At 49.0% G+C, this 25,262-nt stretch overlaps 3 protein-coding genes and 1 pseudogene across 4 annotated transcripts; 2 read left to right on the top strand and 2 right to left on the bottom strand.

Annotated features, from left to right (window-relative positions):
• The first annotated feature begins 3,215 nt into the window (after window positions 1–3,215).
• LOC120650974 lies at window positions 3,216–5,908 on the top strand (annotated as a pseudogene).
• Window positions 5,909–9,725: 3,817 nt separating this feature from the next.
• On the top strand, window positions 9,726–12,703 carry LOC120650971 (beta-glucuronosyltransferase GlcAT14A-like). 2 transcript variants are annotated; one of them, XM_039928289.1, is made up of 4 exons: window positions 9,726–10,567; window positions 10,645–10,735; window positions 10,968–11,095; window positions 11,996–12,703. In XM_039928289.1, exons 1-4 carry the CDS (start codon window positions 10,015–10,017, stop codon window positions 12,529–12,531), a joined length of 1,308 nt encoding a protein of 435 aa, XP_039784223.1. In that variant the 5' UTR covers window positions 9,726–10,014; the 3' UTR covers window positions 12,532–12,703. The 2 variants fall into 2 exon arrangements, with proteins under 2 accessions (XP_039784223.1, XP_039784224.1); XM_039928290.1 differs by having other exon boundaries at window positions 9,728–10,567; window positions 10,660–10,735.
• A 1,236-nt stretch (window positions 12,704–13,939) lies between these two features.
• On the bottom strand, window positions 13,940–14,957 carry LOC120650972 (50S ribosomal protein L28, chloroplastic-like). Its single transcript, XM_039928291.1, has 2 exons — window positions 14,713–14,957; window positions 13,940–14,410 (listed from the first exon to the last, which is right to left on the bottom strand). The coding sequence occupies exons 1-2, from the start codon at window positions 14,903–14,905 to the stop codon at window positions 14,178–14,180; spliced, it is 426 nt and encodes a 141-aa protein (XP_039784225.1). The 5' UTR covers window positions 14,906–14,957; the 3' UTR covers window positions 13,940–14,177.
• On the bottom strand, window positions 13,947–20,484 carry LOC120650970 (cationic amino acid transporter 3, mitochondrial-like). The gene is made up of 15 exons (XM_039928288.1): window positions 20,138–20,484; window positions 19,330–19,531; window positions 19,071–19,155; window positions 18,863–19,003; window positions 18,438–18,556; window positions 18,246–18,342; window positions 17,961–18,133; window positions 17,773–17,839; window positions 17,143–17,301; window positions 16,874–17,054; window positions 16,441–16,561; window positions 16,127–16,233; window positions 15,941–16,016; window positions 14,713–15,655; window positions 13,947–14,410 (listed from the first exon to the last, which is right to left on the bottom strand). The coding sequence occupies exons 1-14, from the start codon at window positions 20,283–20,285 to the stop codon at window positions 15,535–15,537; spliced, it is 1,797 nt and encodes a 598-aa protein (XP_039784222.1). The 5' UTR covers window positions 20,286–20,484; the 3' UTR covers window positions 13,947–14,410; window positions 14,713–15,534.
• Between the last annotated feature and the right edge of the window lie 4,778 nt (window positions 20,485–25,262).

The raw sequence follows: 25,262 nt of genomic DNA, 5'->3' as shown, positions 1-25,262 counted from the left end.
GACTTCTGAAAAAAATTTGGTTACAAACAGGGCTAACCCAGCCACTAGTGCCACTGGTGGTGTCTGCCATGAGCTCCAAGGTCTCATCGTCGAGCACGAGCTGTAGCTATCCGGCCATGCACCAGGATCGAGCGTACGGCCGCCTGTTCGTGCGCTTTTTTTTCCCTAGCCGGAGAGAAGTTGACTCAGCATCCCAAACGACCATGCAAGGGTAATTTAGTCAATTGCATTAGCTTTCTAATAAAATAGAGTATAATATATTAGATCTAGTGTCCAGCAGTAAATTACCACATATTTGTAGTGTCTCTAGCAAAAACAAGCTTTTTTTAGTGTCAAGTAGCAAAAGTCATCTTTGGCCAATTTTGCGTTTTCCTTTTGTGGGAGACGGACAGAGACTGTGAACGGGCTCGTGTTCTTGGGCTGCGGAGTTGAATGGGTTGGCCTGACCGGCCGAGGGGAGAATTAGATGGATCCGGCCTACTGGTTTGCCAAGCTGGACCGCTCCTGCCTGAATAAGCAACATGGGCCTAACCTTGTCGCTTGTCAGGCCAAATTTGGGTTACCAATCTCTGATGCAGCCATTTGATCTGATCTTCTACTCGGATGCCTCGTTTAGGATGTGTGCGGTGGTTCTTGTTTCCCTAGAGTGGGGATTATTGAGTTTTTTTTTCTTGTGAGATTGATTCCTGAGAAATTCAGGCAGGTATAGAATTGCAGAGTGGTGGTAGGAGATGGATGAAGTTTTTGTGGGTCGCCAGCTGCAATGAGGTCAATGCTTCAAGTTCAGTTACGAATTTGGATCCGCAAGGAAGAGCTTCAAGTTTGGTTAGAAGAGGTACCTGAGCCATGCCGCAATCGTAGCTATCTGGCTCCGGTCACCCCCCACCCCGCCAGGAAGGTCAACACAAATGGCTGAAACCAAAACAAGTAGTCATGCATGAAACCACCAGTTACAGACATTACACAGGTGCAGCTAGCATGAGTGGTGATGTATTTTATGCATTGCACATCAACTGCTAGTGTTAGCAGTCGAAACAAGCACGCTGTGTAGGCGTGGTGTGCCCCATTGAAAAGGCTGCGGTTGCCCTTGGCGTCTGGCGAGGAACCACACGCGGCCGCGTCTGGTCCCTGTCCCTGGTGCTTATTACTGCTCTCTACGGACCACCGCGATGCTGGCTGCTGCCATGGTGGGATGGACTGAGGGCTTGTTTGGCTCGAGGACTTTTTTTCAGAAGTCCCTATCACATCAAAAGGAATTTTACTATTTTATAGTATTAAATAAAATCTATTTATAAATGTTTTTTTACAGCTGAGTGCTTTTTCGCGAGACGAATCTAATGAGCCTAATTAATTCATAATTTGCTACAGTGATGCTACAGTAACCATTCGCTAATCATAGATTAAGATACCTCATTAGATTCATCTCGCAGTTTAGCCCCAGGGTTCTGCAGTTAGTTTTATAATTAATATTTATTTAATACTTCTAAATACTAAAAAGTCCCTAGGACTTTTTTGAAGTCTCTGTTTCTAAACACCCCTGATTCATTTGGGGTTCCTTTGGAGGCTCCGGCTCTGGCTCCGACTTTTCGCCGGCTAGGTTCATGGTGATTTGGTGAAGCTCTATGAAACGCCGATTGATCTAGGCCCTCTTTGGTAGGACTCCGGCTCCGGCTCCGGCTCCAAAACCGGCTCCAGCCGGAGCCCTGCCAAACGGGGGATTTTGGAGCAGCTCCACGTCCGGAGCTGCACCTGAAGCCCCTCGCGGCTTCCACGCGCGAGGCGGAGCCACGGAAAGGTAGCTCCACGCAGCTCCTGCCGTCCGTGGACACCCTTGTCCTCGCGAGGAAAGTGGACGGAGGGATTAAGGCGCGGCGCGTGCGGAGGCGGGCGGGGCAGCCAGCGTAGCGCTCGCGGCGGCGTGCCGCACCACACCTCGTCACGCGGCCCAACAGGGAGGACGGCAGCATAGGAGAAGGGAGGCGGCGGCGGGGGGCCCGAGGCGGCCTGCGATGGAGGGAGCTCGCGGCGGCTGGAGTCCCCGAGGCGGCCGGTGGCGCGTGAAGAAGGGAGGCGACGGAGGGAGCTCGCAGCCGGCGGCGTGGGTCCCTGAAGCGGCCGGCGTCGGAGGGAGCGCGCGGCCGGCGGCGGGGTCCCCAAGGCGGGCGGTGGCGGGGGTCCCCGAGGCAGCCGGCGGCGTGTGGAGAAGGGAGGCGGCGGAGGGAGCTCGCGGCCGCTGCGGGCCCGAGACGCCGGTAGCGTGGAGAAGTGATGCTGCGGGAGGCGTGGAGAAGGCGGCGACGGAATGGAGAAGGAAGAGAGGAGGCGAAAGAGAAAAATACAGAAGGAGACGAGGGGAAAAATAAAAGACGAAAAAAGAAAAAGCAAATACCAAGAAGGGTAATTTAGACAATTTACTACATCAATCCAATAGTGTGAAGCCGTTTTGGGCAAATGTTTTGGAAAACGGCTCCAACTCCACCAGAGAAGCCGCTCCAGCAAAAAAGCCAAGCTGGAGCTGCTTTTCGGAGGAGCCGGAGCCCTGCCAAACAAGCCTCTAGTGTGCATATCTTGAAGCTGTTTTGTAAAGGTGGAATGGTGGATTGGCAACGAGAGAGAGAAAAAAAAGTTTTTTCTTGCTTCCCTCTTCCCCCAGCCTCTTCGAAGCTAAAATAAATTATTTTACCAAACATTATGCACAAATGTCTCAGCTCCTCTAGAAAAGATGATCTGCTAGAGAATGAGCTAGAGTCGATGATATTTTCTGAGAAGCCGGCCGGAGCTCTGCCAAAGTCTCAGATTTATTGAAGCAAAAGTCATTTAGGCCGTATTTAGATGTTTTGCAAAAAAAAATTGCGATGGAATCTTGCTAATTTGAAGTGCTAAATGAAGTCTATTTACAAAACTTTTTGCATAGATGGCTTGTAAATCGTGAGACGAATCTAATGGTGCTAATTAATCCATGATTAGATTAATTAATAATTAGCGGATGGTATTGTAGCATCACTGTTGCAAATCATGGATTAAGTAGCCTCATTAGATTCGTCTCGCGATTTACAGTCCATCCATGCAAAAAGTTTTATAAATAAATTTCATTTAGTACTCCATATATGTCGAAATATTCGATGTAATGTTTTTTTTTTGTGTTTAAGGGTTTATGAGGTGGAAACAAACAGCACCTACTGTTGGTTGCTTGATGTCACGCTCGGCAACTGCTCCTTGATTGCGTCCGTCCTGCCTGTTCCTGAGAGCAGTGATCTGAATCGCAACGTCACATCTCCCACGCCCCGAGGCTGCCCGGCCGCCCCGCCTGCCGGCGGCAGCCATCATCTCCGGCTCACCCACCGGCCCCACGACAGGTCCTCCTGGACCGTGACCTGCTCACGGTCTTGGCTCGCTGCTGCTCGTCGTCTCGCCTCGTCTGCCTGGACGCAAGGAAGGAAGGAAGGACGCATGCCTCCATACGCTAAACGAGTCCAGCTCCAGCATCGGGTAGAGAATTTCAGATCGCGCACACATCATTCTCAGATCGCCAGCAGCGTGTCGACTAGCGCCGTGTCCATGCCGTCCGCTCCCGGGTTCTTGCGCCACCGCCGCCACGGCGAGCTGGGATAATCCTCCAAGGCAAGAACCAAAGGCCAAAGCTCCCCCGGCGCGGCGGCGAGCGCGGGAGCCATGCATGGCGAGACCTCCGGTGGCGGCCTGCGTGCCTGCGGCGGCGTCGCCCTCGTCGCGCTCCTGCTCGCCACCTCCGGCCTCTCGCGCGCCGCCGATGCCATCCCGCCCTCGCCGGCCAACGAGGAGGCGCGCTGCGTCGGGTACCCCGCTGCCGGGTCCGCCGCCAATCCAGGCCACGACCAGCGCGGCGGCGGGTTCGTCGACTACCTGGACCTCTTCTACTGCGTCCTCGGCGGCGCCGCGCTGGGCTACGCCGCGATGGCGGCGTGGCTCGCCGTGCTCTTCTACCTGCTCGCCGACACGGCGGCGGTCTACTTCTGCCCCAGCCTCGAGGGCCTCGCGCGCCTGCTCGGCCTGCCGCCGGCCATCGCCGGGGCCACGCTGCTCTCGCTCGGGAACGGCGCGCCCGACGCGCTCTCCGCGCTCGCGTCCTTCGCCGCCGGGGCCGGCGGAGGGGCCGCCGCCGCCGTCGGGCTCAGCGGCGTGCTCGGCGGGGCGATGTTCGTATCCACCGCCGTGCTCGGCGTTGTCGCCCTCCGCGTCGGCGCCCAGGGGGTCGCCGTCGACCGCGCCAGCTTCTTCCGGGACGCGGGCTTCCTCCTCCTGGCCCTCGCCGCCGTGGCCGTCGTCCTCGCCGCGGCGAAGTCACCATCTGGGGCGCCGTGGCGTTCGCCTCGCTCTACCTCGTCTACGTCCTCGCCGTCGCCTTCACCCCCGACCGCTGGACGAGACAACCAGGATGAAGAGGAGGACCACGCCGCTGCCTCCTCGGAGCTCCATAGCGTCGCAGAGACCAAGTTCTACACCGACCAGGAGGCGCAAGACTCACTCCTCTCATCCGACACCGCGCCTCTCCTCCGGTACTACGCCGGCGACAACAACGGCGGCGCCGGTGGGAGCAAGAGCGCGTTCCGGACTGTCATGCGCGTGTGGCGCTTCGCTTTCTCTCCCCCGGCGGCTGACGATCCCGGACGCGAGCAAGGAGCGGTGGAGCAAGCCGACGGCGGTGACCGCGGCCACGCTCGCCCAATCTTCCTGTCCATCCTCTGGAGCCACCGCGCCACGGGTGGAACCCGCTCCCGCCGTCCTCCTCGGAGGCTCGCCGGCGTCGCGCTGGGCCTCCTCGCCTTTCCTCCCACGGACGCCTCGCCCCGCCACCGCCAGGCCGGTTCCTCGCCGCGTGGTCGCCGGCGGGTTCGCCAGAGCGTGGCGTGGGCGTACTCGCCTTCACCCCCGACCGCTGGGACGAGACACCAGGATGAAGAGGAGGACCACGCCGCTACCTCCTCGGAGCTCCATAGCGTCGCAGAGACCAAGTTCTACACCGACCAGGAGGCGCAAGACTCACTCCTCTCATCCGACACCGCGCCTCTCCTCCGGTACTACGCCGGCGACACAACGGCGGCGCCGGTGGGAGCAAGAGCGCGTTCCGGACTGTCATGCGCGTGCTGGCGCTTCCGCTTTCTCTCCCCCGGCGGCTGACGATCCCGGACGCGAGCAAGGAGCGGTGGAGCAAGCCGACGGCGGTGACCGCGGCCACGCTCGCCCCAATCTTCCTGTCCATCCTCTGGAGCCACCGCGCCACGGGGTGGAACCCGCTCCCCGCCGTCCTCCTCGGAGGTCTCGCCGGCGTCGCGCTGGGCCTCCTCGCCTTCCTCACCACGGACGCCTCCGCCCCGCCACCGCCAGGCCGGTTCCTCGCCGCGTGGCTCGCCGGCGGGTTCGCCACGAGCGTGGCGTGGGCGTACGTGATCGCCAACGAGGTCCTCTCCCTGCTGGTCTCGGCGGGCGCCGTCCTGTCCGTGGACGCCGCGGCGCTGGGGGTGACCGTGCTCGCCTGGGGGAACTCGCTCGGCGACCTCATCGCGAACGTGGCGGTGGCCTCCCGCGGCGGGCCCGGCGGCGCGCAGGTGGCCGTGGCGGGCTGCCACGGCGGGCCGGTGTTCAGCGTCCTCGTGGGCCTGGGCCTGTCCATGCTGCTGTCGTGCTGGGCCGGGTACCCGCGGCCCGTGAAGATCCCGAGGGAGCCTGGGCTCTACCGGACGCTGGGCTTTGTGGTTGCTGGGCTTTGGTGGGCCTTGGTGACGCTGCCCCGGAGAGGGATGAGGGTGGACAGGACGCTGGGCTTTGGGCTCCTGGCGATATATTTTTGCTTCGTCTGTATTAATATTTCACAGCTCAAGAATGAAGGGTAACGCATTGGATTCATTCATTCAATGCATGGTCGTGTTTATGTTAGGTTCAGTAGGATTCAGTGCATTCGTCTAACATCTGTAGACATGCCACCCACGTTCTTCAAGAGCCGCGAGACGCCGGTGATGCGAACATCTGGACAGACAGGTTGACGAGATCCCGTCAGAGCGAGGCGTTGCGCACTGACAGCAGAGATATCGGCCAGGCCCACGACCACGATCGAGCAGGCGACCTCCAAACGAACAACCACCGTCGACCACCGGAGAAGTGTCAGCCAGCCAAAAGAATGAAGTATTGGATTCATTCATTCATTGCATGGTGTTTATGTTGTGTTTAGCAGGATTCAGAGCCTCCAATGATGTCGGTACCTGTAGCAGGGATACCAACTACTACTGTAGCAAATCAGGACTCGCGTAGTCATCCGTAACTATGCCATAAGGGGCGGAGCAGTCGGGCCCCACGGGTCAGGTTCTTTCCTCACCGGGCCAGCGGCCCCGGACCTGCTCCCCGTTCTAGGACGGGTCCGGTGACGCCACGTGTCCCTGAGGAGGGAAAGCTCCGAGCCAACAGCCGAGGGCTCAGACCCCCCCTCCACCGTAGGGGGCCGGGACCTCCCCGCCCCGTCCGGACCTCCCATGCGCGTAGAACCAGCATACCGCCGGGGGGGGGTCCGGGGACGCCACGTGTCCCGCAGGCGCGGGCACGAGGGCGAGTCGACTCGCCCACCCACCGCATTCAATGCGTGTGGTTGAGGCGTGCTCTGCCGCCGCGGCACACGGGGCAGATTTTGTCAGGGCTCGCTGTAGACCGCATATTATCGAGGTACACAGTGTAGCCGCCTGCGCCGCATCCGCGCAGAGCCCGTGTGCTGCATTAAATGGAAACGACGACAAATGACATACAGCAGTGAGCGAAAAATGAAACTGTGTGCTAAATCCTTGAGATCAACTCTTTTGTGTGTAATGATTTACACAATATTAGAGTACCAATGGGACTACAATGTAAGGCGTGTTAGACTGCTCATATATGTGAAGTTTGGGGCTAAGCGATTGATTTTCACTGCCTGAAAAGGCTTAGCCTCGACTTTCTCTCCCACGACTTCCTAGCTACACACACGGTGCTAACAAAATATATATAGCGTACAATAATGTTCCATCCTGGATGGCGTCGAACAATCGAAGAGAGAAGATGACCAAAAAGGCACTCGATTTAATTTTAATTTTTAGAGGTTCTGTGTCAAGGTATCCTTATTTTGTATCCTTAATAAATATTATTAAATATAAAAAAATACAGAAAGAGAGAGAGAGAGAGAGAGGACTTGTCTGGTAAATTACAAAACAAAATTTAGAATCCTATACAATGAAGAACCCCTTTTTTCAAGCCTTGTTTATATGCAAAATTTAAAATTCCAAAACTATCTTGCGGGCATGAAGTATTACATTTAGACAAAATAAAAAACTAATTCCATAGTTTATTTATAAATTACGAGACGAATCTAATGAGCCTAATTAGGCCATGGTTAGACAATAAATTGCTACAGTAAATATGTGCTAATTATGGATTAATTAGTTTTAATAAATTTGTCTTGTAGTTTACAGACAAGTTCTATAATTAGTTTTGTAATTAGTCTATGTTTAATACTTCAAATATGCAAAGATTCTATTTCAAAATCATTACAACGTTCATCTAAACAAGGCCTGAGTCAAAGAGCACTATAGCATATTATGTAGGATTATAGGCAACCTTCTAGATCCATTCGTGGTTCCTTTAAGCACGGTGTTGTAGCAAATCCAGACGTATCAATGCAAAACTCTGTCGTCTAGACATATGTACACATGCCACCCACATTTTTGTATCATGCCAAGGAAACTGGCTAGTATCTCACGTACTGGCGTCATGTTTCCCTTTACCTATTTCCTACGACGAGAGGGCTCTCTATCTAGCTTAAATCAAGAGCCCTCTCTATTTGAAAGAGGAAGAAATGGTCCGAAGACGAAATAAAATAAATCTAGAAAAGAATAAAAAACAAGAGAAGTAAGAAATCAACGGAGAAAGTAACAAAATCGAATCACCACCTCCGGCGATGGGGTTGGGGATTTGGTGAGGGTGGGAGGTGGGCAGAACGGTTGCATTGGCGGCGGGTCGCAGCCAGTCTCGAGCGGTTTTCGAGGCTGGCGGAGTTAGGGATTTGGGGTTTTTGGGTTTGGGTGGGGTTCCATGGCTAGCGGGCATAGAGGGGCCCGGCCCGACGGTGGTGGTAGATTGTGGACGGCGAGGCTGGCGGGGATGGTGCCGCCGAGCGGGTGGGGACAAGACAGTTGGGTGGTGCCGACGGTGGGGGCATCGGTGGAGGTGTCTCGGCCTAGTTGCCTCCTTTTCCTATTAATGGATGTACTAGCACTGGGCGTTCGATGAGAATTATTTCATCGAACGCTCCGTCGTGATATAAAAAAATAACTATTGCAACATTTGAAATGACTAGTTGCAATATTACAAAAGTATAAAAAAATATGCCATCCTATATTCCTATTTCATGATAGAAAATTCTCGCTGCAACATGACCATATGCTTCATGCAACATACAATGAGAACGATAATATGTAGCAATAGAGTCTTGCAATACCGATATTTACCTTTTACGACACTTAAAAATTATAATTGTGATATTTTTGAACTACAATTGCACCATTCAAAAATTTATTTCTAAAAAATTGGTAAAATAAATATAAGTAGTCGATTAGATTAAAAGGATGCAATATGACAGGTCAGCTATTGAAATATACATAATAAATTTATGTAACATCCTAAAATAGTTGTTGCAACATCATCTCACATCTTAAACGTACTGAAATTGACCACTGCAACATCACATATCGACCCATCGAATAATTTTTTTTTAAATAATTATTGCAGCATCAAAAATCAACTGAAACTTTGACAGCAACATTTATAATTGATGTTGGAGTGCATTTCCCGCTGCAACATCATCTTATACCTATCGTACTAAAATTCTGAGGGTCGGACGTCCTGACGCCAGCATTATGATTCCTTTAGTCAGCCAAGTATTAAGAGTCGCAAGACACCGGTGATGCTATGGATAGACAGGTTGACGAGATCCCGTCAGATGAGGTGTTGCGCACTGAGCACAATTTCGGTGGAAGTTTTATGTAGAGTTTCATGACACTAAATATCATTAATTTTACTGACATGACAAAAAGAGAGAAAAATATAGTTTTATGAGATGTGAGAAGAATTTTATCACCATAAAACTCATCTAAAACTCATCTGACACCGCTATAGTTATCTAGTTTTCAATTTAAATAATTATGCCCATAAAATTCGCACTGACACTGAATATCTCAGCCAGGCCCACGATCGAGGAGGCAGGCGACCTCCAAACGAACCACCGTCGAGTGCCCTGTCCATGTCCCGGACTCCCGGTGATACGTGCACCTGCAGCCTGCAGGTTTTCCTTTTTTTTTTTGTCGCCTCGAGTTTTTTTTCCCTTCCAAGAACGGTCGGGAATTATTGATCAAATGCAAACACGTAAAAGCACAAGTAAAGGCAAGCACGAAAGCAGTCCAGTAGTGGGACATGGACAGCATCCGGTGCGAAATGTGATCGGCGGCAGCAAGCACTCTGAATAGAATAGCAGCAAGAAAAGAAATGCCAGTGCAGTGCGGAGTGCAAAGCGGACCCGCGAGATCCCAATCCCTCGCTAATCAGCAACCAGGGGTGGTAATTTTTTACAGCATGTCCGGAGGAGAAGTGCCACCCATTCACCATCCTCCTCCCAAGTCCCGAGACAGCGACCTCCCTCCCTCCTACTCTACCTCTACTCCCCCTCCCCGGCCTTGCCTTTTACTTGTCCCGAATGGTCGAAGCCAAGCGCCCCCCGCCACTCCCTCCTCCTCCACTGCTGCTCTCTGCTCCCAGGTGGTAGATAGATCTCGGCCAGCCTCACAGTACGGCTCGCCATTGACACACTCTCTCACTACAAGCAAGCAAGCAACGCCGCGCGAGCAATCCAATCCATTCCCTTCCACGGACTGATCGATTGACCGAGAGGGCCAAGAGCCTGATTGGTTGGTAGGTAGGTGGGGTGGGGGGAGGGAAAGCGGCGGCGAGAGCGGGATTGATGCGCACATGGCGCTGCGGGCGCGGCTGATGGGGCCGGGCCGCGGGCCGCGGGTGCTGCTGCTGCTCTCCGCGGCCTTCACGGCGCTCCTCGTCGCCTCCATCCTCCTCCTCCCGTCGCTCCTCCTCCGGACGGGCGGCGCGCGGGGGCCCAGCTTCCTCCTCTCGTCCCCCGCCGCCGGCGACCTCCAGCAGGAGCAGCAGGACCAGCGGTACCCGGTCTCGTTCGCGTACCTGATCTCGGCGGCGTCGGGGGACGCGGCCCGCGCGGCGCGGCTGCTGGCGGCGCTCTACCACCCGGCCAACACCTACCTGCTGCACCTAGACCGGGAGGCCCCCGCGGGGGAGCACCGCCGCCTGGCGGAGCTCGTGTCGGCGCGGGCCGTGTACGCGCGCGCGGGCAACGTCTGGGTCGTTGGCCGCCCCAACCTCGTCACCTACCGGGGCCCCACCATGCTCACCACCACGCTGCACGCCGTCGCGCTGCTGCTCCGCCTGCGCCGCCGCTGGGACTGGTTCGTCAACCTCAGCGCGTCCGACTACCCGCTCGTCACCCAGGACGGTACGGTAATTCTTGTGCCTGTTCGGATTGGATTGTATAACAAGCTGCTGGTTCATCCATCTAATGAGCTCAGGAAGCTTGCTTGCTTGCAGACATGATGGAGGCCTTCGCCGGGCTGCCCAGGGACCTCAACTTCATCCAGCACACCAGCCACCTCGGCTGGAAGATGTAAGAACTCTTATGCTATCTAGTAGCAGTTCTCTCTGTTCTGCAACCCGAGAGTTGTACTACGAATGCAATGGTCATCATCAATCCTCTAGTCCTAACAGTTGCCTGCTTTTCGATTTGATCGACACTGAATGCTTGCTTTGAGACATTTTGGAAGAACCTCTTTTTATCTTGTGGGGAGAAAAAAAAAACTGAAGGCGTTTGACAGGGGAAACTGATGGTAGCTCTGCAGAAAGAAGCGGGCGCGGCCGGTGATCCTGGACACGGCGCTGTACGAGGACGGGCGGGCGGAGCTCATCCGGCCGGAGAACATCACCACCAACCTCCGGAGGTTGCCCACGGCCTTCAAGCTCTACACAGGTGCGTTGCGTTCAGTGCCATCATCTTCCTTCTTCCACTCCACACCAAGCTAGGAAGGAAAGCTTCTAGTGCCTCCAGCTGCCGTGGCGTGCGCTACACAACGGGTAGGCGTGCGTGCTGGCCACCGATTGAGGAGAGGACAGGCATCTTTGGTCAAGCCGGTTGTTGATGGGACGATACGGCTCCGTACCCTCCGGCGACCTCTATGGGCTCTGGTGTGGTGTCACACGGATGATGCCACTGCCGGTGGTTGCTCTTGGTAATTGGTAGTATATCCTTCAAAGTCACACACAAGGGGCCAGGGCGTCGCGGTGATTAGCAGTTCATGTGATCATCCTCCTCCGTGACAACGAATTCCGGCACAAAAAAACAAGTTTATCTGGAACGGCATCTAGCTAATGGAGGCACGGGGCAGGTGAGGTGGCGCGGTTCGCGTACGGATCTTAGCTAACCGCCCGGAGTTGATTATTCCGCCAGATCTGAGCCAGCGGCGATCGTGGTTTGTTTATGCCTTGGAGCTCGCAAGTCCAGCCGGCGATCGTGCCGCTGCGTCGGCAGTTCCCAATGACGAAGCAAAGCTGCTTGCTTCGATCTTGGTTTTCTTTTGCGAGGGGCTTGCTTCCAAGAAACGGCAGGAATGCCGACATGGTGCCTGACATCTTGCCGGAATCTCCAGACGGTTCTAATGCCAATTTCAGAGAAACCAACATCTCGGAGTAGCATTGGATACCTCTTCTCCCAAGTGTTTATTTTTTTTCCTGTAGATCGTAAAAAGCTTCTTGAAGTTCAGAATCATATCATTCCTCGTCTCAGAAAATATGAACATGTTCTGAACTCGCCTGCAAAGCTGATGAATCGGTGTGGCTGATCAGCAAGCTCACTCACTGTCTCACTCCGCAGGGTCCGCGTGGACGATGCTGTCGCGTCCCTTCGCCGAGTACGTGACGATGGGGTGGGACAACCTCCCCCGGACCCTCCTGCTGTACCACGCCAACATCGTCTCCTCGCCGGAGTTCTACTTCCAGACGGTGGCCTGCAACTCGCTGCGGTTCCGCAACGCCACCGTCAACCACGACCTGCACTTCATCCGCTGGGACAACCCGCCCAAGCAGCACCCGCTGCACCTCACCGCCAGGGACTACCGCCGGATGCTGCTCAGCGGCGCCCCCTTCGCGCGCAAGTTCCGGGAGGGCGACCCGGTGCTGGACCGGATCGACCGCGACATCCTGCGCCGGCGCGGGCCCGGCCAGTTCGCCTACGGCGGGTGGTGCGCCGGGGACGGGGACGGGGACGGCGGCGCGGCGGCGCTGTGCGGCAACCCGCAGGAGCCCCGGAGGAAGGGGGCCGTCAGGGCCGGCGCCGGGGCGCGCCGGCTCAAGGTGCTGCTGGGCAAGGCGCTGGCCCCGGGGAATCTCAGGAGAAGGCAGTGTAGGTGAAAGAAATTTGTTTTGGGCTTTTTATTCACAGGGTGGACTGATTCTGATCAAACATGACATGTATAGCGAAAGGGACAACGACATGAATTACAGGCAATTTTGGTTCGGAAGGACCCTAAAATTTTCTGAGGTGAAATTTTCAGGAATTCTACTACAGGTTATCTGCTGATTATATTAGCGAGGAGGTCATTCACAGTCTCACAGAGCTAACATTCAGCTTGTGTACTTCACTCTCTCGTGTCAGAAAACGAACATCAAACACTGTGTACAAGATACAACTGGCTGATGAATTTATCTGTACAAACACGCAATGTTTCAGATCTTGACGTATTTTATGCTGCAACGACACTTGTAGATTTCAGTTACATCATCATTGCTCCTACGCTCTTCCGAGAAACAAATTTCACGAGTTCCAATTTTCTTTTCCTCTTGAAAAAAATTGTAGTCGAAATATTTCATATGAATCTTGGTGTGCCCGATCTGCTGGCCATAACTTTTAAAGTTTTGAGGATAGAATTCCATAGCCTGGTGGTTGCTTTGGTACAACCTTAAGTCCTTACAACACTATATGGACTTCATCTTGGTTGCCCAGCTCCTTGAGCAATCAGCACATGACATCAATGGCGTATCTTCAGAAGAAGTTGCCGACGACAGGCAAGAAAGGAAACGCGTGCGGCGAATGCTTTGGCACAGGCGAACGCTTTGGCCGGTCGGTTGGAGCAAAATGGATGGACCAACCGACATTTTTCTTCTGGAATAGAGAAACTTGTTCGATATTCATCAATCGAGCCATGCGATCGTTGTCCCGAAACGGAGTGCGCTCCACTCTCTCTCGTTACGGCGTCGAGCTCGTTACGCCGCTTCACACGTTTTCTTCCTCTTCTGTTGGACACGCAATCGAGGCCGACGGGTTCCAGAGCAAGCAAGCACTCCTCTGCCACTTGCACATCACGAGATGATCAGAACACAAATAAAACCTGTTGCGAAGACCCTTTTCCCCATACAACCTACTTTAGAGGGAAGCTAGAGATTAAATATCTAAATTAGACAGTTGGGACTGTTCTTTTTTCTGCTTGAGTTCAGTTGTAGTACTATTTTTCCATGAGCGGGCATTCCCTTTCTTACACCTCAACTAACTAATGCATGGGGCACAGGATTTCTTCTCACCCTCTCAAGTCCACAGCCAGCCGAACAGATGCAGGAGGCAACCAGAATGTATGTGATGCAATGCATGATGGTGTGGAATGGAATGGAAGGTATAGGAGGCAAACTGCAAACAAGTGCAGGACAGGATGCTTAACAAACTAACTGAAAACCCATTCAGCTTCTATTTCACTGGCGGCCAGATGATCAGATGAGGTCAGTTAACTTTCTGCCAGTCAATCACAATTACGAAATGGAGAGAAGATTGATCAAGAGGAAGAAACATCAACTCTTTCCACAGAATAAAAATATATGCAACCTCGATGTGCCTACATTGGTTGGATGCAAATCAAATTAGGGAGGAAAGGAAAAATACTGTATGACTGAATGAGCAGCAGCAGCAGCAGAAATTGAGACAGACGAGACTAAGCTAGTGGCATCGGTTCGCGAGATTGCTCGGCCTGACCATACCGCCGCCACCGGCTCGACTACTCAAGCTCGGCTCACTTCTTGTTGAGGTCGATGCCGGCCTTGCGCGCGACGGCGTCGAGGCCGTGCTTCTCGATGGTCTTGAGGGCCTTGGTGGAGAGGCGCAGCTTGACGAAGCGCTTGCCGGCCTCCCACCACAGCTTCTTGTACTGCAGGTTCACGAACTGCTGCTTCTTGGTCTTGTGGTTGGAGAAGGACACCTTGTTCGCCCGGTTCGTCTTCTTGTCAGTGAAGGGGCACACCCGGCCTGCACGGGAAAACACACGGAGATGACCTCATCATTTCGTCAATCGCACAACACAGCAATTATTATACCCTGATAATTATCCGCTTGTTGCACAGATGCAGGTCAGAACCGATGGATGGGAACTTTTTGCTAATAGGATTGAAATTGAAATGGACGGAGCGGCTGGGGATGAACAGTGCCACTGGTGAACTAGCTGAATCGACCAGCAGAGAAGAACGGAGCAACCCGGCCAGCTGAAGATTCGCTGACAGTAACGGAAGGAGACGAACAAGGCAACAAAGCAAAGCGAATCGAAGACGTACGCGCGACGATGGGCTGGATCGGCCTCTTGAGGAGGGGGGCCGCCGCGGTTGAAGCGGGCGCGGCGGCGGAGAGGGAGAGGCCGGCGAGCTGCGACGTGGCGAAGCCCAGGGAGGTGGAGGAAGAGGAGGAGGAGGCCCTCCGGGCGGCGGCGGGCATGGCGAAGGCGGAGCTCAGCAGCGTGGCGGTCGCCATGGCGGATGGATGGACGGACGGAGTGGAATGGGTGCGTTGGATAAGCAGGAGAGGGATAAGAAGAGGAGAGGAGAAGCAGGCCAAGCTAAACCCACAACAAGTTTCGACCCGGCCCATTTTGGACCTCCACCTCCTGTGATTATGGGCCCAGGAGAACTACCCGAGCACAATTCCCTATCACTCGAAAAATCGTCTAAAGAACTAAAAAAATAGAAAAAAAAGCATACGCACAATTTAATTTCCTTCTGAAAAAAAGAGACTAATATAAGATGCATGCACAGGAGCTGCTACAACAACAAAGCCTTTATTAGTCCCAAGAAAGTTAAGGTAGGCTACAGTTGGAGCCCAACAAGCCTTTATCAACTAATGAATGCCTCCTGTAATTTCCCCCCTTGTACCAAAAGAATCAGAAATTTACAGTGGTAGCTTTCCCAGTAGTTTGTGAAATTGCCAGAGAAAAAAAAAAACAAGCCCATACGAGACTGTACAATGCCTCTTCCCTACATGTGCCTGTCTTCGCTCGTAAGGGTTCAGACTTTCAGAGCTTCTCCTGTTCCTTCTTCAAATCTCCTGGGCTCATTTCTCTGCTGTAGAAATGCAAAAGAAGTCTACCCAAACCCAACGTTGAACTACGAATGCGATATGCGATGGTAGGCCATGCCTGCTAATGAACTGTGTTTCAGGCCGTAGAAGAGGTATATGAGCGCGCCAGCCGCCATCCATATGGAAACACGAATCCATGTGTGACTCCTGCAATCATTTGAGTTGAAACGTGAGGTCAAGATTACCTTCGGGATTCCTACAAAGCGTAGGTAGCTATCTAGAAATTCTGATATCTTGATATCTGTAAAGTAAGTCGCTAAATTTCGTCTGGTTTCATAAAACTGCAGATTAGCTCAATAGAATTATGTGTTGCTTGATCAAACTGACTGTCTTATGAAATCTGCATATCTTTCAGAAAATAGCAGGCTGCACAAATTGTAAAAGCATAAACGATAAACAAAAAAAAAAGTGGCTATAACCCATATTTCTTACCCAAGGTTCATAAGCAGGTATGCGTTGACGATGATGCAACAAATTGGAAGGAATGGAACCAATGGGCACATGAAGCCTAGGACAAACAAAGAGGCAATTTGAGATTGTACTGAATTGCACTGGATTTCTCACTCAAATTTCACCAAGTTTGCAGAACTGCTAATGTCCATGTCCCCGAGCTTATACCTCCAGTTTGTCCCAAAGAGCTCTTATCTTGTCCAATGCACAAAAGCACAATGGAAGAACTCAACAGTAGCGGCCCGCCTATGGTGCATGCAGTCATTCGCACATAACTACGGAAAACAAAACAGGATCAGATGATGTTGCTTTTTTAATTGCCCAAAAAATAGCAATAGCGATGATGATGATGATGATGATGCAATTCTGGTTGTGCTCTTCGGTCCCAGGAACAGTATCCAATTACTTTGTTTGCACATTATAGAACCAGATATTTGAAATGGTGCCCACTGAGATACAGGTGGTGGTGACCTATCACTTACAATGGCAAAGAGGAGAGAGAAACCGCAGAAATGAAGATGATGGCCCCAAGGCATATCAATACTATGCTTCTCATGGCTTTCTGTCGCCTTGCTTTGCTGACTATCTCACTGACAGCAGGTGCTTTTTGAACCAATTCCAGATAAAGAAAGGAAAAAAGTCAGAAAACAAATTATCTCAGTAGTCATGAATGTAAAACTAGGAATGTGATATCTGAAGTAATGGTCTTCTGGTGGAGATATCTTGCAAGCATTTCATATGCAAAACACAAATAATAATAAAACGAAGATATCAACAAGGTGGAGAACAAGGTGGAGCTAACTTGTCAGCCAGACCTCATTACAGTGTGATTTGTGAATGCAAGCTAAAACTGGCAAACAGAATTCCTGCTATAACTTGACTTAACAGTCAAGAGAAAACCAATCTTCTCATTACCATTGCCAAAAGGATCTTCCAAATTTTGCTCATCCTGTTCTGAGTGCCCAGAGCATGAAGTTAATGTCTCAGGTGTTCCTGCAAGAGCCACTTCCATTGGCATCTCATATGGAGGAGCATATCTTACTACTAAAACAGAAATGGCAACCGTAGTAAATGCCAATAAGGTTCCCACGCTTACCTGAACAAACAGATCAAGAAACTATTATCACCTGGAATATATCTGCATCCAGCAATGCTACCATTTTACATGATAATTAGCATATTACCATCCCTGCCAATTGGGAGACGTCCATGAAAAAAGCCAGGATAGCAGCACACGTCCCTGTCAAAATTGTGCTCAACATTGGCACTTGAGTTTGTCGATTAACAGCTGAGAACAGGGGCGGAAGCAATCCATCTCTAGCCATAGCCATTATAATTCTTGGCTGACCAAAAGTGTCATGTAAACAATAAGGATCAGCTAATCATGGTTTAATTTTGGATAAACATTTCTTCCTCAAATGGAATATATAATGAGCTGCTACATTCCTACCACAAATAAACTTATTGATTATTTTGTTTTTGTGTTTGTTTATTTGGGGAAATCGGAGGGTAGCCTTCTCTGACCACACACCGCTCTTTATTTAACTGAATTTGTCAGAGGGTCCCTAATAATCGCACCTATTACAACAAACTTCCCCTCAAGATAGGTAAATATATCAATCGTGCATGTCTTCTTACATATTGAATCATCACGTATAACGTATTACATTTAACTGCAACATGTTTCAAAACAGTAGTTTTTTTTTCGAATTTCTAAGTCACATAACGCATATCATTCCTCATAGAAAGTAGGAAACTACTGAAATCAAAAGTGAGCTCAACAATGCTTGAGTTCTCAATTCTGAGACGCATACCTGGGGAAGAATACCGCCTATCAAGGATGCTACGAGGGCAAGAACAGCCCCACTGGAAACAACATACCTACATTTCAATGGGGTAAAAATTGTTCAATGACTGACATAGACTAGACAAACGATGCAAATAATCTCCATCTCAGCTGGATTATTTCAGCATTTCAGCTGGAAGGGAATCTGGAACTTACTCTGCCCACTGCATCCCGTATTGCCCAAACGCAGAAGAAATAGGAGTGTTAGGATCAATCGCGTGATAGGGAACCAGACCAACCACAACAGCAGAGACCATCATGTAGAGGAAGCAGCACAGGGACAGTGTCAGGCCCATCCCCAGTGGAAGATCGCGCTGAGGATTCTTCACCTGGAAATCACTTAGCCCAACCAAATTAAAGTGATCGTGCCATTGCACTGAAAGTGTAGTGAAATTCAGAAGAACACAAATAGAATTCAGTACATGAGGAATGCAAGCTGACCTCCTCAGCCGTGCTAGCTACTGTGTCGAAGCCAATGAACGCGAAGAAGAGGGTTGCCGATCCAGAAATGACTCCACCAACACCATTAGGGAAGTAACTGTATGCCAGCCAAGCAAGTTAAAAGTTTCAAAATCCAATTTGGTAGGTCAAAGTGTTCATTTTGATTATATGAAGAAAGAAATTTAACTTTACCCTTCTGGCCCTTTATAACCGACCCAGCCATTCCTGAATCCTAACCATCCACCAGCACAGATAACAAAGAGCATGACTATGATGTTTGCAGTGGTGATGATGCCTTCCACAAATGAGCTCTGGTCAGGACATAACTCATACTTTAAGACTGAAATTGTAAGTTAAATCTTGAAAGTAGCCACAATTCTTGAACTCAGAAAACCAAGCATAAGCAGAGCAGAAATGATGGCCGAAGAGAAAGTCACTAGTAGAAAATAAAATAGTGTAGATTCTATCATTCACACCATAATCTATTTCTACCATAAAGAAACTTTCAACATTATTGAGTCTATAATATTGTAACGCCATTTACGGGGATAATTATTTTAGTAATTATAAAAGAGAATAAAAATTTCTGAAACAAGGTGTGGGCTCTGTGCTAATACCTCTTTAATTCCCAGACACAGTAATGCAGTAACTATCAGGACAAGAATAGCAGCACAAGGGTCAACTGGGGTGTCTAGCCCTTTAACATGGACTTGTGCTAGAAAGAAGGGCAACTTATCTTGGCCACCAAAAAATAAAGCCTGAAAAAAAAGGCCTGATTATGAAAAGTTCACTTATCTAAAGAGAGGACTTAATAGACAACATTACCAAGTTTGGTGATATGCCGCGTGCCACTGATGATCCCCCTATCGTGTACTCAAGGATCAAGGCCCACCCAATCAGCCAAGCAACACTAACCATAATTTTCCGCAATTGAAGACGAAGAACAAAGCAAAGGTAAGCAAGAAACCATAGTTCCACCTTACGATGGATGCTCATGCACCAAGTAGGTAAGGCAAACATATACAGAGAGACTAAGAGAGGAAAATAACATAGACCGAATGCAAGTGTGCATTTGTACATGTACCTCTCTCCAATGCAGATGTAGGAGTAGTGGTAGGCACTCCCTGCCGAAGGGAAACAGCAGGAGAGCTCAGCATAGCACAAAGCTGAAAGGGCTGCAGCGACGCCGGCTATCAGAAAGGACACCGTCAGACCTGGTCCTGTGTGCTCACGGGCCACAGTTCCAACAAGGACGTAGATGCCAGCGCCAATCGTCGAACCAACACCTAATCACCACTGGAAGTGAGACATCGATACTGGCATATGTTGCAATGCCTGGAACTTGAAGTAGATTCAGTGGAGGCAAAGGAAGCAGCACAGCAGAGACCAAGTTCACAGAAACTCTGGACCCCCAAAACACACTTCAGAGTTGTTGTGGACACTAGGAAACATGCAGGCGTTCTTGCCAGTTCTGTTTACTATTGTGGCCCAAGTTTTGTGTGAGTGATATATCACATCACATGTCAGGTATTTCCATGCCGTGGTGTGATTATACGTTCTCGTGTTGTTCAGAAAGGAATAGCAAGATTTGTATCAGCAATCGCCATTTGATTACAATGCTAAATGCGACACTTTCAGCTACCTTAATAGCAGCTTCGCGAGAAATGCAGCAGCAGTCAGCTAACTCATGAGGTGGCAAATTAAACTTACAATATTCAGGTCATGGTCCTCTTAGAGTTATGTAGCACACACAAAAAAAAAAGGAACTAAGTAGTACTGTAGTAGTATTCTACAGATGGCTAAAATGTAATGTGACGAAATATGATTGGATTAGCTACTCTACTCCTGATTAGCCATGGGAAGGCCAGGTGAGAGACGAATGGGGCGGGTACCGATGGCGGCGAGGTGGGGAATGGTAAGCGTCTTGGCGAGGTGCTGTCCGCCGCCCCCATCGGCAGCCTCGGCGCGGCCGGCGGAGCTCGCGGCCGCCGGCTTCCGCCGCAGCAGGCACTGCAAGTCCGGCCAGGAGGGGCCTCCCATGCCTTGATCACCCAAGGCCCAAGGAGAACGGGTGCGGCGGGGAGAAGAGCAGATCAAGAACTCGAGAGATTGTCAGGTTGAACTCCTAATTAGATCGCGCTAGCGTCAAGAGCAAGAGGTTCTTGACCTGCTCCCCATGTGGAAGTACGGGCATTGAGCCATTGACTTCCTCGGTTTCACCTCCCCCCTCGGCCGGCTACTTCTCTCTTTACGGCTAGTTTTCTTTTTCCACGCACGCACCCAGTTTCCAGTATGCCATTTTTTATATTTCAAAAATATAGACACGGGTCACTTAGATCATTCTCAGTGCTAAACTTCGCTTCACTATTTTCAGTTCTATCATGTCATATAGAACTAGATGAAATCTTGAATGAAACCACCTCTACAATGCACAGTTTCATTTGTTATTTTTAGGTACATGCAAGACACAAAGCTTGTATATATATACATGGTTTTTGCCACATCATCAAAATGTTGACATGACAATATATTTAATGCTGATAAAATTTTCATTAAGAAGGTCTTATAGACTAAGTACTAATCCCTTTTCAGCAAGACACTAGTGTGACACCTCAGGTGTCTATCACATTAGGACATAAAATAATGTGTGAAAGTTATATTTGCTTTTGTGTGCAAGTTTAAACTTTCAATGCAAAATTAAGGGTATTTCTATAATTTTGGAAAATTACAAGTCCCTTTTTGCAAAAAGTTTTGGCTTAGGAAGTAATTTCAAAATTTATAAGGGCCTTCTTGCAATAACACTAGTAATCATTATTTGGCAACTTTATTGCAAATAAGTCCCAAATTTGTTGAAATTTGCTACCAAAATGTACTTTTCTTTTATTAAATAGAGTTCTTTTAAACTTTTAAAAATATTTCAAAATACTTTGATCTAGTGCAAATTTATACAACATGAAAGTTGTAGGTCTTGAAAAAAACTGAACAACTTTCATTTTGGGCACTTTTCATTTGAGCCCTAAATCGACGGGAAATTTTTTAGTTTACAGATAGCCCCCTGAACTTTTCTATTTTTATAACCAAGTCTCTACTGACCTTCTTCAACCTCCAGCCTTCCGGGAGTTGGGTCGCCGCCGCCGCCGCGGGTGCGGGTTTCTCTGCCCACCGGCCGCCCGCGCCGCCGGTCTGGACCTCCACCGACCTCCCTGCTCCTCCTGAACCCCACCCCTCCCCTCTGCTGGCCCTCCCTTCCCTTGCCACGTCGCGCCGTCGAGCCATCGCCTCTGTTTTTCCCCCTCCGGCGCACGCGCCGCCACGGGAAGCCGCCCCTGCCCCTGTTTGGCACTTCCATCGACTCCACGCGCCACGCCTGGAGCGCTGCCGCCACCTAAACCGCCATTGCTGGCCTAATAGCCCCGCGCCACGCCGCCACGAGCTCCCTGCCCGCGACACCTCGCCGGCGCCCATGGAAACACCAGTACCATCGCCAATTCATCCTCCTCTCCTGTCAAACTCGATCCCCAGACCCTCCTTGTACTCATCCCCTTCCAATTCCGGCCTATAAATAGCCTAGCAGAGCCCTCCTCGCCGGCGCACACCACTGCACCCTTTTTCCAACTCCGGCGAGCTTCTACCGCCGTCGATCTGCCGCTACCGCAATTCCCCGGCTACCGTGAACCCCTTGATAGCTTCGCCGTGGTCCCACGAAGCTAGCTGGCCCCTCCATCCCGTCAATCCTTCGCCAGAACACCACCCCCGTCGATCTTCCTCGCCGCTGTGCACTGCCCCACCGCCGACAACACTGTTCCGACCATCCCACGCACCACTAAGCCCCTCTACAGGTGCGCCATGACTCACTGAGTCTTCCTGGCCCCTTGGCCCTCGCCGCCGGCGATCACCTCGCCGGAATCCGTTCGGTCAACGCCCCTCTCCACCTCTGACCCGACCCATGGACCCAATTGCAAGGGATTCAAATAATTCCGGGGTCCTTTCTGCAAAAGTTCAAATCCTTTTTCTTTTTCAGAGAACTTTGAAAAATCCTAGGAAATTATAGAAAAATAAAAAAAAATGCCAAACCAATTTTGCTATTTTCCTTGTAATTAGCTCTACAAGTTTGACGTTGTGGGTTTGAGCTAATTTCTTTGTATTTAATTTTAAAAATAGTATTAGTTTATAGACCTTTTTATTTGTATCTTTTATTCTAGAGTCATAAATAAACTTTGAACCATGTGTTCTTTGAAGCATGTCAAGCTTTACAAAAATTTTCAAAACCTATTAGTGGACTTTAACTCATGCTTTTAAATTTTTTTTCTTTATGTTTTACTTTTTTTTTAAAAGATTCATTTAAAAACCTTCCTGTGGTTTATTTAGTTAAAATAAAAAACTCCTTTTCCATGATTTTCTACGAAATTTATTTGTGTTTACTTTTATTCTATAAACGATTGCCCAGTAAAATAATACTTTTAAGCTTAATCTTAAATGTTTACTTTATTGGATAACAACTTTTTAGTGAAGGAAAGCTATATTTAAGCACTTCACTAATACCAACTACTGTATTACATATAGAAATAATATTGCTAGTCGATGGAACATACAAGCTCATCCAGGAACCAGACGAGGATTTCTCTGAAACTCAGGCCAATGTTGCGGAATTAACTGAAGTCCCGAACTTCGATTCGGAAGAGTTAAAGCCTACTGACTTTATAGACACCACTGAAGGCAAGCCTCGGAGCATAATCCTATTATTTTAAATTATACAATTTAATGTTACTATTTATTTGTGCATTTAAGTATTGGAGTTGAATGAAAACCTTAGATGCATAATTCTAGGTTCCTATTGATTGAATACTAGCCTTGAGTCCGAGTAGATGCTATGCTAATAGGACCGGTAAAAGCCGATTGATTGTCTGTCACTCGCGAGCTTTATAGGAGTTGATTGTTTACTTTCTTGCAATCACTATAAGGATCATGGACGGATTTGTTGAAGTCCGTTTGTATTGATGAACTTGATAAGGCCGTAGTGTGTGGTAGCGGTGGTTAAGCGTTTGAACGTACTAGTCACATATCGTAAATATGGTATCGGTAAGCCTAGTAACTGATCGGCCCGGCAAATGGACATACCTTACACTCTCTCTTAGAAATATGAAATTAAATTTATGTTAAAAGTTATGATAAGTTGCGCAACAAACTACGGGTGCAGAGAGGGTCGGGCTCTCTGTAGTCGGGGAGAGTGGCTCTGTCCATGAACCGGAATGAGAATTAAATGGTTGCTTGAGAGTGACTCGTCAGTGCTCCAAGCGTGTGTGTTAGGTTTACCCTTGCAAGGTTGGAAATTTGATTCAGAATCGTCCGTTTCTCGCGGATATTGAGACTGCTTGATCCCTTTGCCACATAGAGTAAGAAGTGGAACAATTATGATACTCAATCTTATTGAATGCAATTAATTTCTCTACCATATTTGTATAGATAAGTGCTTACCTAGAATGGTAAATAAAACTAAAATCTGACAGCTAAAACTTGAAATTAAAGACCTACTCTTTATTGCTTTTCAGCAAAAGAAAACCCAAAGCCTCACAAGCCTTGCATGTCTAGTTAAAGGGATATTATATACCCTTAGTCGGGTTAGCCTTGCTGAGTATTAGTATACTCAGTCTTGCTTTTGATTTTGTTTTCAGGTAATCTTTGGAATGCTTGGTGAGATTGACGTTATGTACGGGCTTCATCATGATGTCATATATCGTAGCTAGATATCATTTTCTTTTCCAATATTTATAAACTCTGAAGAACTTATCTACTTTCAAATTTATGAGGTACCCTGTTTGAATTCTCAAAATTCACTTTATAATAACATTTACCATTGAAGTTTGTATAAAAATTTATGGCTATTGTAATCTCTGGCTCACCTTCGAGTGAGGTATGTTGTTTCGATATGAAATACAGTGATGTTATCGGGATTTTACCCGACAGACTGTCAGATTTCTCCGTTCAAAATGCGTGTTAATTATTTCATCTTTAATGGTAATGGTTAACGCACTTGAGTCGGATTAATTTTGTCGGTTCGCCACAACTAGCCAGTTCCCCTCGTCCATAAAACAAAGGAAAAAATCTAAATTACTCCTCTCAATTATAGCCAAAGTCTGGATAACCCCATAAACTATTGTTTGATTCATTTTACCCCTCAAACTATCCCATTTTATTCAAATTACCCCCAACTGTAATTTGTCTTTTTCATTTCTCCATGTCTAGGTGGACTTTTAAGTTGAAATTTTACAATATGATAGTACACACCATAACACATGTTAGAAAAATAAATCATAATTTTTTATCATTACTTTGATAGGTTAGGATATTTAATAATAAATTAATCGTTGGAGTTCAAAATTATATGAAAACTAATGGGAAAAATTATAAAACTTTTTCTAAATATGCATTGTGATGTCCACTACTATCCTACAAAATTTGAAATTAAAATTCAACTTGTGTAAGGAGAAACAAAAAAGATAAATTATGTTATGGGGTAAAATAAACTAAATGACATAGGTTAGGGGGTAAAATGAACCAAGTTATAATTTAGGGGGTTATTAAAACTTTGTCTATAGTTGAGGAGAGTAAATTGAACTTTTTCCTAAATCAAAACTCACTTGGGGGCAGTCACAGTGTGCAGTACAACATTGACGCTAAAAAAGCATCACAGGTTGCAATATTCAAAATGATGCTCCATGAGGAAAGAAAAATATCAATCATCGGTTTGAGCACACATTCACTCTGTTCGACTGGCTGGCTGTGGCTAGTGCTAATTTGTTGTGAAAGAAAAGTACTACTGGCTGACTGATGTTGGTGATTGATACTGATTTGGTGTGAGAAAAACACTGCTGGATACTGACTGGTTGGGTGACAAGACAGCCGAGCAAAGTGAATTGACTGCTCTTATGGCAGCACATTAGATCTGGAGATCAAAGAAGACATACAGCCAGGCACAAATGAATGCACAGGGGATTTGGCCTAATGTAAAGTAAATCA

Source organism: Panicum virgatum, chromosome 9K (genome assembly GCF_016808335.1).
Source record: "Panicum virgatum strain AP13 chromosome 9K, P.virgatum_v5, whole genome shotgun sequence".
Classification (NCBI taxonomy): domain Eukaryota; kingdom Viridiplantae; phylum Streptophyta; class Magnoliopsida; order Poales; family Poaceae; genus Panicum; species Panicum virgatum.
This window is presented reverse-complemented; position numbering and strand designations above follow the sequence as displayed.

Bases quoted from the DNA above. Each gene is read 5' to 3' on its own strand.
- LOC120650971 (XM_039928289.1), top strand. From the start codon at position 10,015: ATGGCGCTGCGGGCGCGGCTGATGGGGCCGGGCCGCGGGCCGCGGGTG. The intron at 10,736-10,967 runs GTAAGAACTCTT...GTAGCTCTGCAG, and splicing joins AGCCACCTCGGCTGGAAGAT to AAAGAAGCGGGCGCGGCCGG. The intron at 11,096-11,995 runs GTGCGTTGCGTT...CTCACTCCGCAG, and splicing joins GGCCTTCAAGCTCTACACAG to GGTCCGCGTGGACGATGCTG.
- LOC120650972 (XM_039928291.1), bottom strand. From the start codon at position 14,905: ATGGCGACCGCCACGCTGCTGAGCTCCGCCTTCGCCATGCCCGCCGCC. The intron at 14,411-14,712 runs GTACGTCTTCGA...TTTCCCGTGCAG, and splicing joins GATCCAGCCCATCGTCGCGC to GCCGGGTGTGCCCCTTCACT.
- LOC120650970 (XM_039928288.1), bottom strand. From the start codon at position 20,285: ATGGGAGGCCCCTCCTGGCCGGACTTGCAGTGCCTGCTGCGGCGGAAG. The intron at 18,134-18,245 runs GTCAGCTTGCAT...AGTGATTTCCAG, and splicing joins TAGCTAGCACGGCTGAGGAG to GTGAAGAATCCTCAGCGCGA. The intron at 16,017-16,126 runs GTATAAGCTCGG...TGTTTGTCCTAG, and splicing joins CTCTTTGGGACAAACTGGAG to GCTTCATGTGCCCATTGGTT.